Source organism: Salvelinus namaycush, chromosome 20 (assembly GCF_016432855.1).
Source record: "Salvelinus namaycush isolate Seneca chromosome 20, SaNama_1.0, whole genome shotgun sequence".
Lineage (NCBI taxonomy): Eukaryota > Metazoa > Chordata > Actinopteri > Salmoniformes > Salmonidae > Salvelinus > Salvelinus namaycush.
In genome coordinates, this window is record NC_052326.1 from 29,102,542 (window position 1) to 29,122,574 (window position 20,033).

At 44.8% G+C, this 20,033-nt stretch overlaps 1 protein-coding gene across 1 annotated transcript in view; it reads right to left on the reverse strand.

The window, feature by feature from the left end:
• Positions 1-13,617: 13,617 nt before the first annotated feature.
• Positions 13,618-20,033, reverse strand: part of LOC120064745 (collagen alpha-1(VII) chain-like) — a 100,484-nt gene continuing 94,068 nt past the window's right edge. The window contains exon 97 of the mRNA XM_039015360.1: positions 13,618-13,634. Coding sequence (XP_038871288.1) covers positions 13,618-13,634 — 17 coding nt within the window. The remainder of the gene's footprint in view (positions 13,635-20,033) is intronic.

Sequence of the window (20,033 nt, forward strand, 5' to 3'; positions counted from 1 at the left end):
CCAGAGCCCTGTACGCCCTGTTGCTGCTCCCCGCACTAGCCTTGAGGTGCGTGTCCCTAGCCCGGTACCACCAGTTCCGGCACCAGGCATACTGTGCGCCTCAGCAGGCCAGAGTCTGCCGTCTGCCCAGCGCCGCCTGCGCTGCCCGTCTGCCCAGCGCCGTCTGAGCTGCCGCCTGCGCTGCCCGTCTGCCCAGCGCCGCCTGCGCTGCCCATCTGCCCAGCGCCGCCTGCGCTGCCCGTCTGCCCAGCGCCGTCTGAGCTGCCCGTCTGCCCAGCGCCATCTGAGCTGCCCGTCTGCCCAGCGCCATCTGAGCCGCCCGTCTGTCCTGAGCCTTCAAAGCCGCCCGTCTGTCCTGAGCCTTCAAAGCCGCCCGTCTGTCCTGAGCCTTCAGAGCCGCCCGTCAGTCAGGAGCCGCTAGAGCCGTCCGTCAGTCAGGAGCCGCTAGAGCCGTCCGTCAGACAGGAGCCGCCAGAGCCGCCCGCCAGACAGGAGCCGCCAGAGCCGCCCGCCAGACAGGAGCCGCCAGAGCCGCCCGCCAGGAGCCGCCAGAGCCGCCCGCCCGCCAGGAGCCGCCAGAGCCGCCCGCCCGCCAGGAGCCGCCAGAGCCGCCCGCCAGACAGGAGCCGCCAGAGCCGCCCGCCAGCCAGGACCGGCCAGAGTCGTCAGTCAGCCAGGACCGGCCAGAGTCGTCAGTCAGCCAGGACCGGCCAGAGTCGTCAGTCAGCCATGACCTGCCAGAGTCGTCAGTCAGCCATGACCTGCCAGAGTCGTCAGTCAGCCATGACCTGCCAGAGTCGTCAGTCAGCCATGACCTGCCAGAGTCGTCAGTCAGCCATGACCTGCCAGAGCCGTCAGTCAGTCCGGAGCTGCCCCTCAGTCCGGAGCTGCCCCTCAGTCCGGAGCTGCCCCTCAGTCCGGAGCTGCCCCTCAGTCCGGAGCTGCCCCTCCGTCCAGAGGCGCCCATCAGTCCAGTGGGGTTAATTTGGAGGGTCGCCATTAAGAGGAGGCCACGGAAGCGGGAATTAACTATGGTGGGGTGGGGGCCACGTCCAGCGCCAGAGCCGCCACCGTGGACAGATGCCCACCCAGACCCTCCCCTATAGGTTCAGGTTTTGCGGCCGGAGTCCGCACCTTTGGGGGGGGTACTGTCACGCCCTGGCCTTAGTTATCTTTGTTCTCTTTATTATTTTGGTTAGGTCAGGGTGTGACGAGGGTGGTTTGTGTGTTTTTGTCTCGTCTAGGGTGTTTGTTCTGTCTAGGTTGTTTTTGTAGAGTTATGGGGTTGTGTTCATTATAGGTGTTTATGTAAGTCTATGGTTGCCTAGATTGGTTCTCAATTAGAGGCAGGTGTTTATCGTTGTCTCTGATTGGGAACCATATTTAGGCAGCCATGTTCTTTGGGTATTTTGTGGGTGATTGTTTCCTGTGTCAGTGTTTGTGCCACACGGGACTGTTACGGTTTGTTCACGTTTATTGTTTTGTATTGGTGTTCATAGTTCAGTTTTCTATATTAAAACATGGATACCTACCACGCTGCGTATTGGTCCGATCCTTGTTACACCTCTTCAGAGGAAGAAGAGGAAGACAGCCGTGACAATGGGGAAACCTGTAGGAAACGCTTTGATGAAGTACTGCATTTCTGACAGAAGAACGTTGTTTCTTAATGTTCTCAGAACTATTGAGAACATTCCCAATGTTAAAAAACGTTCCTAGAAAACTACCAAAAATGTAACTAAATGTACCTATGTTTTGAACTTTTAGGAAACTTTATGCTAAAGTAATGAAATACCAAGAAAATAACATATTTTTGTCAAGTTCCTTAAATGTGTTGAGCAATGTTCCTGTCACATATACTCCCTCTCCAGCCTCTAGGTCATCAGGCTGCTGATTATCCCCCACACCTGTCACCATCATCTCGCACACCTGCGCCTCATGACACTCACCTTGACTCCATCACCTCCTTGATTATCTTCCCTTATATCTGTCACTTCTTTCCTCAGGTGTTATTGACTCTGTTTTCATGTCGGTGCATTGTTTGTGTTTCGTGGTCATAGTTTATTTTATTTATTAAAACACTCACTCCCTGAACTTGCTTCCTGACTCAGCGCACTCATTACAGTTCCAAAGCCAAGCAACTATCCTGCACCATTCCCAGAATGCTGAGAGAAGGTTGTATGCAACATAACTATAGGACAACCATACTCTTAGAAACATAAGGTTGTCAGAACGGTATGTGTTAGCTGGGCACTGTACTGTACACCAGTAATAAATGAAGATTTAGGATGGAATTTAATCAAACATGCTATAGCATGTTTACACAGTGTCTTTGTTTGAGCCCTTACTAATGCCCAAACTGGACGCATCTACAGGCACCTGTGCAGGAAGTCTATCTGGTAATAGGTTTTTAGTAGACCTAAAAAACATTCTATACTTTTATTTCACTATAAGAAAAGGGGCTACTGTGTAGTAAATTCTGCCCAAATAGAGCTTTTGACCTATACATCCTTTTAACAATGTTTGAGCATATGGGTTTATAGTGTTTGTTGGTTATCATGCACCAGGCAGCTATTATGTCTCTTTGTGTTTGTTTACATGCCATTGTTGTTCCCTTTCAGTCAGTCAACTTCGGTACAACATATTATGGGGAGCAAAGGTGGAAAAAGTACTAAATTATCATACTTGAGTAAAAGTAAAGATACCTTAATAGAAAATGACGTAAAATGAAGTAAAAGTGAAAGTCACCCAGTAAAATACTACTTGAGTAAAAGTCTAAAAGTATTTGGTTTTAAATATACTTAAGTATCAAAAGTAAAGTTAGCTGCTAAAATATACTTAAGTATCAAAAGTAAGAATCATTTACAATTCCTTATATTAAGCAAACAAGATGGCACAATTTTATTTATATTTTTATTTACGGATAGTCATGGTCACACTCCAGCACTCAGATATAATTGAAAAACAAAGCGTTTGTCTTTAGTGAGTCTGCCAGATCAGAGGGAGTAGGGATGACCAGGGATGTTTCCTTGATAAGTGTGCGAATTGGACCATTTCTGTCCTGTTAAGCATTTAAAATGTAACGAGTACTTTTGGGTGTCTGGGAAAATGTATGCAGTAAAAAGTACATCATTTTATTAAAGAATGTAGTTAAGTAAATGTAAAAGTTGCCAAGAAATAAATAGTAAAGTACAGATACCCTAAAAAAAACTACTTAAGTAGTACTTTGAAGTATTTTTACTTTAGTACTTTACACCACTGATGGGGAGTCACACTCTCACGACTTCGGTTGAAGGATCTACAATCAAGCCTGACAAGGCAAATGAAATCCTCGCCTCACTGGAAGCCCAACTTCCACAGGTGGTAAGTGTGAGGCTCGGATTCATTCCTTCAATTATTCCGCTCTTCAACTTGGTGTGAACAGGAACGATTCATACTACTACAACAAATAATTGGAACACGAGAACATGTCTTACCGTGCCGCATGCGGTCAGAGGCTAGCTAGCATAGTTTAGGCTAAAGAGCCTCCTGGCTAAGGTCGGCTAGCATGCATATCTTCCGGTGAATGAAGCTTACTAGCATTCCCCCGGCACTATGGCAACCCCATTCCTATTTTAAATTCCTGGAAATTGGATGGCGTAAGGAGAGTGGGGCTTGCACTCTCCTCCGATGAGGAAGTAGTCCTGAGCAGCTGCGCCACTCCGCAAAAACATTGCTGTGATGCCAGTGCTCCTACATTTTGTTACGGCAAACGGGGACCTACGTCAGCCATTGCTGGAACCCTCTGTGAACATAAGAGGGCCAGGTTTTATGCAGGCTATACAACCTCACGGAAGCACAATGTGTGTTGAAAGCTTGTCCAAGTTTAATCCCCTCTGGTACCCTGCGTTACATGGTGTTCACAGGGTTAAAGGGGTATATTAATCTCCCCAGGGCGGGGAGTAATACGTTGGGTGATTCACTCTCTGTCCACAAGGGGGATTTCTGCCTGTAGCTCACTAGTCCCTATGAGGTGTCAAGTGATACAGGTTATGGGCCCTGTAGGTGATTGGTGGTTGGTAGCGGAGTCGAGGGAACAAGCAAGGTTGGACACGACCATGCTATTATCCCACACACAGTCTCTGTGGTTCATATGTACGCCGAAATGAACTGTCTTACTCCAGCTCAGCACTTTTCATTCCTGGGAATTAGATTTGATTACCAATCGCCGCTGTCTGTTACCACAGAAGGCGTCAGTTTTTCAGAGCCGTCTGTCCCAGCTGCGTTACAAGGCGCTTTGTCGCCAGTAATTATAGCCTCCATGATAAAGTGTTTTTATGTGTGCGGTGCAGATATGTTTTATTGTCACATACACCAGATTGGTGCAGTAAAATGTGTTGTTTTACAGGGTCAGCCATGGCAGTACGGTGCCCTTGGAGCAAATTAGGGTTAAGGGCCTTGTTCAAGGACACCTGTCGCCAGATGGCACTGCCAATCGTGGTACGTCACTGATCGCAGGAGACCTTTATGCAAAACTTGGGACATAAACATATTTTTTTCAACCTCAAATGCCACCGTGTTCACAGGTGCCAAAAGTGTTGTCTCACGCATGTTAGTTAGATGAAAAGCATCCCTTCTCCAGTGGTAGAAAAAGGACCCAATTGTCATACTTGAGTAAAAATAAAGATACCTTAATAGAAAATGACTCAAATAAAAATAGAATTAGGTATAAAAAGTAAATGTAATTGCTAAAATATACTTAAGGATCAATTTTCTTGTTTTTAAAATTTACGGATAGCCAGGGGCACACTCCAATATTCAGACATAATTTACAAATGAAACATGCGTGTTTAGTGAGTCCACCATATCAGAGGCAGTAGGATGACCAGGGATGTTCTGTTGAGAAGTGTGTGATTTGGACCATTTTCCTGTGCTGCTAAGCACTCACAATGTAATGAGTACTTTTGGGTGTCAAGGAAAATGTATGGAGTAAAAAGTACAATATTTTATTAAGGAATGTAGTGAAGTAAAAGTAGTCAAAAATATAAATAGTAAACTAAAGTACAGATACCCCAAAAAACTACTTGAGTAGTACATTAAAGTATTTTTACTTAAGTACTTTACACCACTGCGCAGTGTCGCCTTGGATCATGCAAACAGTAATGTCAGGGTACAGGCTACAATTTGTTATGTGTCCCCCCAAGCATATGCAGCGTCACCACATTGACTGTTCCAGAGGCCTCTGTGCCCGTTTTGAGGGAAGAAATATCCTCCCGTCTCCAGAAGCAGGCAATCTGAATGGTTCCTATGTCAAAGATCCAGGACAGCTGGTACAGTATTTCATGGTTCCGAGGGACGGGACTTTGCGTCCCATTCTATATCTACGTGCCCTCAGCTAGCACCTCAACAGCACCTACAAACTCAGAATGGTCATGAGCCGCCGGCTATTACAGACGATTGGCTGCTGACGGCAGAGTTGAGGGGGCAAACAGTGTTACACACATCCATGATACTGTCCCGTATTCAGCCTCTAGGCTTCAAAAGAAACCAGAAAAATAACTGTCTTTCTATCTCAGCAAATTCCGTTTCTGAGGTTTGAGCTAGACTCACTTGTGTATCCCGATTTTCTATTCCCACAGAGGGTGTCCTAGTTCCGGCCCTACTTAGTAGAATTTCAGCTGGGTCACACAGAGCGTTTTTGCCAGTGCCTACGCCTTCTGGGGATGATGGCTTCTGTGATGGAAGTCGTTAACGTGGGGCTATTGTTGATGTGGCCCTTCCAGCGCTGAATGCTAGCCACTCACCTGGAAGTATCTCGCAGCCTAAGCCGGTTGCTTCGGGTGTCGCCGTGGGACCCTCTGCTATACTCCAATGGGCTGTTGTATCCCACAAGGTGATCATAACAGATCCATCCCCCCGAGGGTGGGGCGCGCTGTACGAAGGCAACTCAATTCATCGGGTATGGACACTGGTGCGGAGTGCATATCAATTACCCGGAGCTCCTAATGGTGTATCTGGCGCTCAGGCGCTTCCCCCTGCTTTTGTTGGGCTGGCTTGTGCTGGTCAGAAACGACAATATGTCAGTGGTGGCATGCATCAACAGATGGGAAGAGACTCTGTCTCTCTCCCTCCTAACCTTGGCTCGGTCCCTTCTGCTGGGGAGCAGTGTGCACAGAAGTCGAGTCTACTCCTCTGGGTGGTCTCCCAGGAATGGGACATTTTCGTCAGGGCCTATGTAAATCTTAACGGATTGCAAGAAAACGTGCCGGCGCTCCAGTGTCCTCGAACCGCCCTTTCCGCGTGTGGTTCTGATTCAGCCCACATTGGAGAGTGCGCGCCGTTAGGGCTTATCATTGATTCTTGTGGCTTTCCGTTGGCCCAGGCAGCCTTGGTTTGTGGAGATCATTCGCCTTTTAGGCGGGGACCCGTGGCAACTCCCGTTGTGCAGGGACCTGTTGTCCAAGGTGCCCAGGCAGGTTTTGCAAGCGAGGCCTGAGATTTGGTTCCTATGGGCCTGGCCCCTGAGAGGGCCAATCTGATGACTAGAGGTTTACGTCCGAATGTTATTGCTACCATTTCGTCTGTGAGGGCGCACTCCAAGAGAGGGCTGGATGCGTATAAATGGCAAGTGTTTGAGTGTGGTAATCAACAGAGCCTCACTAGGTCCACCCCGATTGTGCGGTTCCTGAAAGCTGTATGTTGTCTCAGACCGGTCTCTAAACCTATTGCGCCTCCATGGGACTTGGCGCTGGTTTTGGAGGCACTGTGTGCGGCCCCCTTTGAGCCTCTGGAGTCGGTGGATCTGAAGATCCTCTCCTACATAACTTCTGTGCTCATGGCTTTGGCCTCGACTAAACATGTTGGGGACCTCCACGCGTTATCCGGTACTCAGTTCGTCCCTGGCGACTCTAAAGGGAAATTGCATCCAAATGAGGTCTTAGCCAGGACTTTTGTAGGCGATATCCTAAAGGTCCTTAGCTTTTGAGCCATTTCCCTTTTCGCCTCCTGTTGCTTCTGAAGAGCAACAGAGGTTACTTGCTCTGTGTCCAGTGCAAGCTTTACGCATGTACATTGAATGGACCCAGGATATCCGGTTGTGTGACCAGTTTTTGGTCTGTTTGCTAATCCAGCTCTCGGCAGGGCGCTACCTAAGCAGCTTCTCTCCCACTGGAATGTGGAGGCTATCTTCCTGGCATAAAGCAGCAAAGGGGTAAGGGTTACCTAGCGGTGTACACGCCCGCTCCATCAGGGGTCTGGCAGCGTTTTAGGCGTTGTTTAAACTGTTGACTGTAGGAGATATGTGTTGCAGCGTTTTGGCCATCACCACACACTTTTGTGAGGTTTTATCACTTGGATGTCACTGCTCCCAGTGTAGCCCACAGGGTGCTTATGGCTGGGACAGGGGAAAATCACTAGGCAGCACGCCATGTGCGCAATACCTAGACTGACACATCTGGCAGGGTCAGGTCTGGGTGGTTTGCCATGGGCCATTTCCATTTAGTATCCGTTGGGGTCTGCTTGGAGCGTTGGAGTCGGCTTGGGGCGTGATTATATTTCCCCATATTATGTTGTACCAAAGTTGACTGACTGAAATGTAACGTAACGTTATGACTATAACTAATATTCCCTGAAGGAGGGAAAAGAGGTAAAACATGAGGTACAACCTGTTACTGGGCTGGGTGAAGAGCGGTATTCATTTGAAAGAATGAATCCGAGCCTCACGCTTATCACCTGTGGAAGGTGGGGCTTCCAGCGAGGCGCGGATTTCATTGGCCTTGTCAGGTGTGATTGTAGATCCTTCAGCCAAAGTTGCGAGAGTGCAACTCCCCAAAGTACCTTGTATCTTGTATCTTGTATCCCTCCTTCAGGGAACAGTAGTTAATAGGCATAGCGTTACATTTTCACATTTCTAATGGGCTGTGAAATTAGTCTCTTCTGTGAAGACAGTGATGCTTTGAAACCAACTCTGGGTCTAAGGCAGCCCTCAAGATGACATTTAGGAGGGGCATCATGTCAGACCATATGATAGACGCATCAACTGAAAGATATAACCACTGGCCAAACCATTTCACAGAGGTACGATAATCCATCCCATTATTGTTGGCCTAACTACAGAATCAGTTCAAATGTGTGTGTGTCAGTGTATATAAGCGTCTATACAATGGTGCCTAAATGTACACATTGTGTACATGTGCCTGTGTGTGTGTACGTGCCTGTGTGTGTGTGTATAAGGGAGGCTTCCTGTCCAGTCTAGAAATCTTTCAATCCACAGCATCCAGTGACAGATAGAGGATGAGAAGCGCATTGACCTGTCACTGCAACCCCTACCACCCCTTCTCCTCGTCCCCCTTTTCCTCCACCTCCACTCTCTCCAGTCTGTTCTCCCAGGATGCCAGTGACCCATGTGCCTATCCGTCAGCTCACCCCCTCACCACCTTCTGTCAACCCCTCCCACCCTCTCCCTCATTCCCTGCCATCTGTTCTCTCGCTAACCTCCGCATCCCATCTTTAATACATCTTCACCATATTCCACCTGTATGGCTGATGGCGTCACAACGGTTCACAATGGCATAAGCCTCCACTCTAGAGAGCATCCTTCACCTTCACAAAATGACCAGTGAAGACTGGCTCCAATTGGGTCCCCAGCTAAAGCTGCCTGAGACGAGAGCAGAGGAGAGCTGCGTCCAATGAAAGAGAAGCAAATCTGGAGTCCAGTAATCTAAGATGACACATCATTATAGAGTGCAGCTCCACTCGTGATGCAGAACGTCAATAACAATACACACAAATCTGTCTGCATTGAATGGCCCCAGACAATGGCAGATATAATACCTAACCTGCTAATATATCCCTCTCTTCCTCTGGAGAGCTGACAGCTGTGTGTGTGTACTCAAGGTAAACCTTGTTAAGTGTTTTCAAAAGAAAACTTTGAACGCACTGAATCAATAATTCATTACCTAAAGGAGTCATTTGACTGGCCCAGATGTAGTCAACAATTGCACAGGAAAACAGAGGAGCTAATTCCAGTAATGATCCCATGGTTCTGGAGTCTAGACAGAGTGGTTCATGGAGATCATTGTGGAATTGACTGTTGGTTGACTAGTGCAACTGGGTGGTCCAAGCTGGCCATTTTGAGCCAAAAAACTCTAACTCTAGCTAGACTATCAGTTATCACTGTGAAATTAAGAATCATTTAGGCCACATTTTCAAACTAGAGAGGAAATGGAAGAGATAGGTCCAACTCAGCTAAAAATCTGTCTCCATCCAGCAGGTGGTGTTTTTTGTTGTTTCCCTACCAAGCAAGGATTTTTTGTATGGAGGTCAATGAGAGTGTCGAATTATGTAAAAACATTTTTTATGGCTTATTTGCTACGTGAGATTTATTGATCTAATAAAAGTTTTGTAATGCTTAAGTTGTTAGAAGTGTACTGATATAAGTAGGACATGTGACATCCCGGCAACTTTGAGAAAAAACACTTTAAATCAGAGTTCTCTCGAGATGGCTGTATATATTCATGGAATGAGGCTAGTAGCATAGCATCTCTCTCCATTAAATACAGGAGGTTGACATCAACAACCCTCATTGAATACTCAAAAAAGGATTAGAATAATGAGATGTATCCACCAATCCAAAGAAAGGATAGTCTGCAGCTAGACAACCCGCTGTGCCGCTTTGTGGACAACGACTCCCATTGTTAGTGCGGAGAGAGACATGTATCGTGTCAGTATACCCATAATCATTGGTCAAACTCATTCCACGGAGGGCCGAGTGTCTGCGGGTTTTTAGCGCCTCCCTTGTACTTGATTGATTAATTAAGGTAACTGATTAGTAAGGAGGATGAGAAGCGCATTGACCTGTCACTGCAACCCCTACCACCCCTTCTCCTCGTCCCCCTTTTCCTCCACCTCCACTCTCTCCAGTCTGTTCTCCCAGGATGCCAGTGACCCATGTGCCTATCCGTCAGCTCACCCCCTCACCACCTTCTGTCAACCCCTCCCACCCTCACAACCCTCACCTGGTTGTCTAGGTCTTACTTGAAAGGAAAAAACTAAAAACTAAAACCATTAGACACTAGGCCATCCATGGAATGAGTTTGACACCACTGGTTAAGGTGTTTAAAATGAGCATCACCTGATTCAACTACTCAAGGGCTTGATGAATCAAGTGTGTTAGTGTTGGTTTGGAAGAAAAAACAAATGTGTCAGCTGAGGAGGCCCCAGGACTGGAATAGAACCCCCCTGGATTAAATCCCAAAAAGATCAAGAGGGTCAATTAACTTCTTATGGGCAGGTGGGACGGGAGCGCGAAATTCGAACTACAGAATTATAAATATTTTACTTTCATAAAATCACAACTGTAATACATCAAAATAAAACCTAACTTCTTGTTAATCCAGCCGCTGTGTGAGATTTCAAATAGGCTTTACGGCGAAAGCACACCATGCGATTATCTGAGGACAGCGCCCCGCATACAAAAGCATGAAAAACATATTTCAACCAGGCAGGTGCGCCACAAATGTCAGAAATAGCGATATAATAAATGCCTTACCTTTGATGATCTTCTTCTGTTGGCACTCCAAAAGGTCCCAGATACATCACAAATGGTCATTTTATTCGATAATGTCCTTCTTTATATCCATAAAAACTAAATTTAGCTGGCGCTCTTCAGTCAATAATCCACCCACTTTCCCTCCATCAAAATGCATCCCAAACGTTACCAATAAACTTTTCCAAACAAGTCAAACAATGTTTATAATCAAACATTAGGTACCCTAATACGTAAATAAATGATAAAATTTAAGAATTGTTAATGTCTTTACCGGGGATAAATACCAAAGAACGTGCTCTCTTCCACTCGCTTGGAAACACTACAGACAAAATGGGAGCCACCTAGAAAAACTACAATTTCTGGCTAATTTTTCCAAAAACCAGCATGAAACTCTTTCTAAAGACTGTTGACATCTAGTGGAAGCCCTAGGAACTGCAATCTGGGAGGATTTCGCCTTATAATAAAAACTTCCTTTTTTTTGGGATATTTGTCCTTGGGGTTTCACCTGCCACATCAGTTCCGTTATACTCACAGACATAATTTTAACAGTTTCAGAAACGTTAGAGTGTTTTCTATCCAAATCTACCAATTATATACATATCCTAGCCTCTGGGCCTGAGTAACAGGCAGTTTACTTTGGGCACGCTTTTCATCCAGACGTGAAAATACTGCCCCCTACCCAAGAGAGGTTAACTTGATAGAAAAGACAGGGTAACATTGTCCCAGGGCTGGCTCGCTGGCTCTCTCTCGCTCTCTTGCTCTCTCTCAATGACGGCTCATTTCCTCCACTTCCTGCTCAGCTGCACAATTATCCTAATTTCAGCCGAGCGATAAATATAGGAGGGGAGAGAGGGAGGAGGAAGAGATGCTCTTACAGATCCTCTCATGTTGGTAAAGCCAAAGAATACTTGAGAACAGTCCAGCACTGCACTGACCAGGAGAGAAGGTAAGTTGAGCCACCTCTCAAAGTCAATGGCAGTTCTGTGTCCTGATAGAGTTGAGAGGGAGCCAGACGTAGAGAGAGTGAGTGTGTGTGCATTGTTGTATGTGCACACGTGTGTGTGAGGTGTGGGGGAGAGCAATGCAACAAAAACAACCTAATAAAAACTGGGGGCATCAATAGTTTTAGCATAAATTGGAATGGGGAATGAAATAGTGAATGACAGCTGGCGGGAATGAGGAATGGCGCATGTTAATGTGGGTTTATGAGCCTGAGACAGACCCAGAGAGACTTTTAATAACACTCAGCTACTCTGGCACAGCCATTCAGGTGGCCCATAATCTGCACTGTCATAATGAAGAGAATATGCTAATGTTAAAACCCCATCAAACAAAACAACCTGTTTGTGCATGTTCATGTGTGTGAGAGAGAGAGAGTGAGAAAAGGGGGATAGAAAAGGAGAAAGGTTATTGCTTTTCATACTGTGACTCTGCACACACTTTGTCACTCCAGAACTTCTCAACTATGTCATGAATATTGCTAGTATGATGTTCTCAATTTTGCACCTTTCGCTTCAATTTGTGCTTCTTAAATACCTTCATAAGCATTTAATCATATCCCTGAATATACAGTACCAGTCAGTTTTGACACACCTACTCATTCAAGGGTTTTTCTTTATTTTTTTACTAGTTTCTACATTGTAGAATAATAGTTTAGACATCAAAACTATGAAATAACACATATGGAATTATGTAGTAACCAAAACAAATGTTATATTTTAGATTCTTCAAAGTAGCCACCCTTTGCCTTGATGACAGCTTTGCACAATCTCTCAACCAGCTTCACGAGGAATGCTTTTCCAACAGTCTTGAAGGAGTTCTCACATATGCTGAGCACTTGTTGGCTGCTTTTCCTTCACTCTGCAGTCCAACTCATCCCAAACCATTCACCAAATCTGCGTCTCATAAAGACACATCGGTTGGAACCAAAAATCTCAAATTTGGACTCATCAGACCGAAGGACAGATTTCCACCGGTCTAATGTCCATTGCTCGTGTTTCTTGGCCAAAGCAAGTCTCTTCTTCTTATTGGTGTCCTTTAGTAGTGGTTTCTTTGCAGATATTCGACTATGAAGGTCTGATTCACGCAGTCTCCTCTGAACAGCTGATGTTGAGATGTGTCTATTACTTGAACTCTGTGAAGCATTTATTTGGGCTGCAATTTCTGAGGCCGGTAACTCTAATGAACTTATCCTCTGCAGCAGAGGTAACTCTGGGTCTTCCTTTCCTGTGGCGGTCCTCATAAGAGCCAGCTTCATCATAGCGCTGGATGGTTTTTGCGACTGCACTTGAAACTTTTAAAGTACTTGAAATGTTCCAGATTTACTGACCTTCATGTTTTAAAGTAATGATGGACTGTCATTTCTCTTTGCCTATTTGAGCTCTTCTTGCCATAATATGGACTTGGTCTTTTACCAAATATGGCCTATCTTCTATATACCACCCCTACCTTGTCACAACACAACTGATTGTCTCAAACAAATTAAGAAGGAAAGAAATTCCACAAATTAACTTTAAGGCAGACCTGTTTATTGAAATGCATTCCAGGTGACTACCTCATGAAGCTGGTTGAGAGAATGCCAAGAGTGTGCAAAGCTGTCATCAAGGCAAAGGGTGGCTACTTTGAAGAATGTCAAATATATTTTGATTTGTTTAACACTTTTTTTGGTTACTACATGATTCCATGTGTTATTTCATAGTTTTGATGTCTTCACTATTATTCTACAATGTAGAAAATTGTAAAAAGAAAGAAAAATCCTGGAATGAGTAGGTGTCCAAACTTTTGACTGGTACTGTATATCTGCCATGCATTATAGCCCTTCCGCTAATAGTTATTGAGAGAGGTAGATAGGGAATGTATAAAGAGGCAGATAATATGTATAATATACATTTGTAATTCTAATTAGTTTCCAGTAAAACTGCTTACTGGCAAAAGAGAGAGCAGCCAAAAGTCCTGCAGGGCGCAACCAAGGTTTGGATCAATAGGCCAAATAAATGCTTACAGTGGCACTACTCTGATTTAAAGTCTTACAGAACAGGGAACTTTGAATGCCCTCACTAACACGCTCCTTGGATGATAGATAAGACCTGAGGTCAAAGCCTGAATGAAGCTGATGGGTAAAATTGGACACAGAGAAGGGGACACAGACACAGACGCAAACACACACACAGCGCATGGTTGGTCATCACCACATAGATGTATTGTATGTGCTTAAGATAAGATATACTATTGTTACCTGAGGATTGCACAATAGTGTCAAAGTTATATATATCATTGGACTGAGGAAGGTAAACGGCAATGGAAGCAAAACATACATGGCAGTACATTTTTATTTCCATGACAACAGCCCTCGGAGTACTTGGATAGGGAATATAGCAGGAGACAGTGTGATAGGGAAAGAGAGGAGGGAGTGAGGGGAGGAGAGAATGAGAGAGGGAGAAATAGTGACTTCTTGGCATGCGCCGTCCATCCTCTTAGCTTATTCCTACTACTCTAGCACTGCCAACCACAGACCCTGCAGACAAGGTCACTCGAGGACTTCAGAACGTGCCTCTGCATCCTGCTAACTGAAAGGTGTTAGATGGATGATAACTACTTTATTGAGGAAAAATGTCCTTGCTATGACTGTGATGTTTTTTTTTCTCACCTTGGATATCTTAAGATGAATGCACAAACTGTGAGTCGCTCTGGATAAGAACGTCTGCTAAATGACGAAAAATGTCAAATAAAAAAAGTTAGGGTGCAGTACTCACACAGAGACAGACGGAGCCCCCTCTGCACTGATACACAGGACTGTGATTCAAGATTCACTGTGGTATTGAAGTGACCTTGAAGGGATCACTCACCACAATCACCCATGAAAAGCTTTAGGTATATCATCTTATATGTGTATGCCATAAACAAGGATCAGCAGGTCAGAGTGGTAAGCAGGTTAGAGTGGAACTCAATTTAAATAATGTAATTACTATGCTAACATTGTACATGTGCACAAACAATCCTTGGCTCATGAAGGGCAAACCACATGCAACATAATTACTAACATTCATGGAAAATGGGAAAAACACAGAGTACAAATGTGCTCCAACACAAACGCATGCACACACACACACACACACACACACACACACACACACACACACACACACACACACACACACACACACACACACACACACACACACACACACACACACACACACAGGGGTCTGGCATGAACCACCTGGGGTGTCTGAATCTCAATTAAGTTACAGGGGATTAAATCAGAAATGTGATCAAACTCAGAGGTACCACATCTCCCCTCTCCCCCCTCAGAGGTCCCACAGCCCCCAGCCCCCCTCTGAGGTATCACAGCCCCACTCTCTCCTCTCTCATACGTAGCACAGCCCCACCCTCAGAGGTACCACCCCCCCTCAGAGGTCCCACAGCCCCCAGCCCCCCTCTCAGAGGTATCACAGCCCCCCTCTCCTCACTCAGAAGTACCCCAGTCCCCTTCTCAGAGGTACCACAGCCCCCAGCACCGCTCTCTCAGAGGTACCACAGCCCCCCAATCTCAGAGGTACCACAGCCCCCCGCTCTCAGATGTACGACAGCCCCCCTCTCCTCTCTGACGTACTACAGCCTCCTCTCTGAGGTATCACAGCCCCCAGCCCCCCTCTCTCAGAGGTACCACAGCAGCCCTCTCCTCTCGCGGAGGTACCACAGCAGCCCTCTCCTCTCTCGGAGGTACCACAGCCCCCAGCCCCCCACTCCTCTGTCAGTAGGTACAGTACCAAAGAGGAAAGCAGGAAAGAAGTCTCCCAGGCAGAGGCTCATGGGAAGGATAACTCCCCCTCCTCTCGTATCCCTCTCTAGAGTTACGGTTTTGATCATGCACGGTGACATGTTGCTTTATGTACCACTGATTGGTAAAAGCTGTATGACTCAATGACATATGGTCTTGATCAGATATGAGGGGAAAATATATTACTCTACCAAACACACATACATACACACACACACCACACACACACAGATCCTGACTGACAGTAATAGACAGAGGGACTGAGTAGATTGAGAGCCAGGCTGGGTGCAGAGAAGTGTGACAAATGCTAAAACACATCCAGGTCTTAAGCCTCCTATTCTGGGGCTCAACCAACCCCCCTCACCCATACAAACACAACTTTCATAAACATGATCACACCTGTAATAACCATGTAATGGTGTGTATGCCCAAGGTGTGTATGCCCAGGGAAGATATATATATATATATACACATACATACACATACCTACATATATATATATATACAGTACATGTCAAAAGTTTGGACACACTCATTCAAGGGTATTTCTTTATTTTTACTATTTTCTACATTGTAGAATAATAGTGAAGACATCAACACTATGAAATGACACACATGGAATCACGTAGTAACCAAAAAAGTGTTAAACAAATCTAAATATATTTTAGATTCTTCAAAGTAGCCACCCTTTGCCTTGATGACAGCTTTGCACACTCTTGGCATTCTCTCAACCAGCTTCATGAGGTAGTCACCTGGAATGCTTTTCAATTAACGGGTGTGCCTTGTTAAAAGTTAATTTGTGGAATTTCTTTCCTTCTTAATGCGTTTGAGACAATCAGGTGTGTTTTGACAAGTTAGGGGTGGTATACAGAAGATAGCCCTATTTTGTAAAAGACCAAGTCCATATTATGGCAAGAATAGCTCAAATAGGCAAAGAGAAATGACAGTCCATCATTACGTTAAAACATGAGGGTCAGTCAATCTGGAAAATTGCCAAAATAGCTTTGATGTCTTCACTATTATTCTACAATGTTGAAAATAGTAAAAATAAAGAAAAACCCTGGAATGAGTAGGTGTGTCCAAACATTTGACTGGTACTACAGTATATATATACACATACATACATACTGTAACGCACTGGGCGTAGTGGGTGCGGAGTCAGGCGCAGGAGGCAGGAGGGACAGAAATAGCGCTTTATTACGCACAGAAAAAATAGTACTCACCAAGATACTGGGCGCACATACACAAATGCCCAAAACCAGGACCTAACCAGTCTGGAGGGAAAACCCAAAATCAACACGCACTACCACACAATAACACAGTGGAAAATCAATAAGTCCGCACAAAGAGCAGGCGGGCCTACCGGCTTAAATAGCCCAACTAAAACCCAAACAAGAAACAGGTGTTACTAATCAGACAAAAACAACAGAAAAGGGAAAAGGGATCGTGGCAGCTAGTAGGCCGGTGACGACGACCGCCGAGCGCCACCCGAACAGGAAGAGGAGCCACCTTCGGTAGGAGTCGTGACACATACATACTGAACCAAAATATTAAACGCAACAATTTCAAAGATTTTACTGAGATACAGTTCATAAAAGGAAATCAATCAATTTAAATAAATGAATTAGGCCCGAATCTATGAATTTCACAAAGTAGGGATGTGGGTCAGAAAACCAGTCAGTATCTGATGTGACCACCATTTGCCTCATGCTGCTATGACACATCTCCTTCGCATAGAGTTGATCAGGCTGTTAATAGTGGCCTGTGGAATGTTGTCCCACTCCTATTCAATAGCTGTGTGAAGTTGCTGGATATGAACGGGAACTGAAACACGCTGTCGTACATGTCGATCCAGAGCTTCTCAAACATGCTCAATTGGTGACGTGTCTGGTGAGTATGCAGGCCATGGAAGAACTGTGACATTTTCAGTTTCCAGGAATTTGTACAGATACTTGTGACATGGTGCCGTGCATTAACATGCTGAAACATGAGGTGATGGCGGCGGATGAATGGCACGACAATTGGCCACAGGATCTTGTCATGGTATCTCTGTGCATTCATATTGCCATCAATAAAATGCAATTGTGTCCGTTGTCTGTAACTCATCCCTGCCCATACACCATAACCCCACCGCCACCATGGGGCACTCTGTTCACAACGTTGACATCAGCAAACCGCTCTCCCACACAACGCAATACACGTGGTCTGCAGTTGTGAGGCTGGTTGGACGTACTGCTAAATTGTCAAAAACGATGTTGGAGGCGGCTTATGGTAGAGAAATTAAAATTAAATAATCTGGCAACAGCTCTGGTGGACATTCCCTGTAGTCAGCATGTCAGTTGCACGCTCCCTCAAAACTTGAGACATCTGTGGCATTGTGTTGGGTAACAAAACTGCATATTTTAGAGTGGCCTTTTGTCTCCAGCACAAGGTGCACCTTTGTAATGATCATGCTGTTTAATAAGCTTCTTAATATGCCACACCTGTCAGGTGGATGGATTATCTTGACAATGGAGAAATGCTCACTAACAGGGATGTTAACAAATTTGTGCGCAAAATTTTAGCGAAATAAGCTTTTTTTGTGCCTATAGAGCATTTCTGGGATAATTTATTTCAGCTCATGAAACATGGGACCAGCAGTTGACATGTTGCATTTATATTTTTGTTCAGTATATATATATATAAATATATGAAAGGGGGAGGTGGGGGGGACGAGTCATACCCAACAGTCAGAGCATCCTCTCATTAATAAAACATTGTACAGCTGAATTAGAACATTCACCAATATGAACACACACACATACGCACGAGTCGTGTGAAGCAAGGGAGTGTAAACAGATCAAAGTATCACCCTCAACCATGTGACTTGACCAGTAAACACCCATGGCCCTAGTACAGTGGCTTGTGAAAGTATTCACACCCTTGGCATTTTTCCTATTTTGTTGCCTTACAACCTGGAATCCAAATTGATTTTTTGGGGGGTTGTAACATTTGATTTTCACAACATGCCTACCACTTTGAAGTTGCAAAATATTTTATTGTGAAACAAACAAGAAATAAGACAAAAAAGCAACTTGAGCATGCATAACTATCCCCCCCCCCAAAGTCAATACTTTGTAGAGCCACCTTTTGCAGCAACTATAGCTGCAAGTCTCTTGGGGTATGTCTCTATAAGCTTGGCACATCTAGCCACTGGGATTTTTGCCCATTCTTCAAGGAAAAACTGCTCCAGCTCCTTCAAGTTGGATGGTGTTCTCAGGGTGATGAGGTGTTGTGTTTGCACCAGACATAGCATTTTCCTTGATGACCAAACATTTCAATCTCATCTGACCAGAGTACCTTCTTGCATATGTTTGGGGAGTCTCCCACATGTCTTTTGGGGAACACCAAACATGTTTGCTTATTTTTTTCTGGCCACTCTTCTGTAAAGCCCAGCTCTGTGGAGTGTACGGCTTAAAGTGGTCCTATGGACAGATACTCCAATCTCCGCTGCGGAACTTTACAGCTCTTTCAGGGTTATCTTTGGTCTCTTTGTTGCCTCTCTGTTTAATGCCCTCCTTGCCTGAGTTTTGGTGGGTGGCCCTCTCTTGGCAGGTTTGTTGTGGTGCCATATTCTGTCCATTTTTTTTTATAATGGATGTTCAAAGTTTCTGATATTTTTTTTATAGCCCAACCCTGATCTGTACTTCTCCACAACTTTGTCCACAACTCCACAACTTTGTCCCTGACCTGTTTGGAGAGCTCCTTGGTCTTCATAGTGCTGCTTGCTTAGTGGTGTTGCAGACTCTGGCCTTGCAGAACAGGTGTATATATACTGAGATCATGTGACACTTAGTTAAATAAAGTCCACCTGTGTGCAATCTAATTATGTGACTTATGAAGGTAATTGGTTGCACCAGATCTTATTTCTGGGCTTCATAGCAAAGGGGGTGAATACATATGCATGCACCACTTTTCCGATTAAGTTATTTTTTTCATTTCACTTCAGCAATTTTGGGTATGTCCATTACATGAAATCCAAATAAAAATTCATTTAAATTACAGGTTGTAATGCAACAAAATAGGAAAAGCGCCAAGGAGGTTGGATACTTTTGCAAGGCACTGTATACACCTCTAAAATTATTTTATATAGAAAAAAACATTGTAGAAATACTATTTTTAATTCTCTGGTTTATTCACATATTTCATAAAACAATGAGTAATGTTTCCGAGCCATCATGAATGAGTGTGTGTAACGAACGTCGTCGGGAGAAGGAGAAGACCAAGGTGCAGCGTGGTAAGTGTTCATTTTAATGTTATTAAATAAACTGAACACTGAATGGACAAAATACAACAAAGAGAGAGAACGAAACAGAAAACAACCACCCACAAACACAGGTGGGAACAGGCTACCTAAGTATGGTTCTCAATCAGAGACAACGATAGACAGCTGCCTCTGATTGGGAACCACACCCGGCCAAACACACAGAAATACAAAACAAGGACAACATAAAACACCAGACAGAATGCCCACCCAAACTCACGCCCTGACCAACCAAAATAGAGACATAAAAAGGATCTCTACGGTCAGGGTGTGACAGTGTGCTTTTTGCAATTTCAACATCAAACTTGGCGAAAATACAAACTTTTATTTTTCTTTGAAAACAACAAATGATATGTGCAATATAAAAACATATTTTAAAATAGCACCTTTCCTCTGTCAGGTTAAAACATGCAGAGTTTAACATG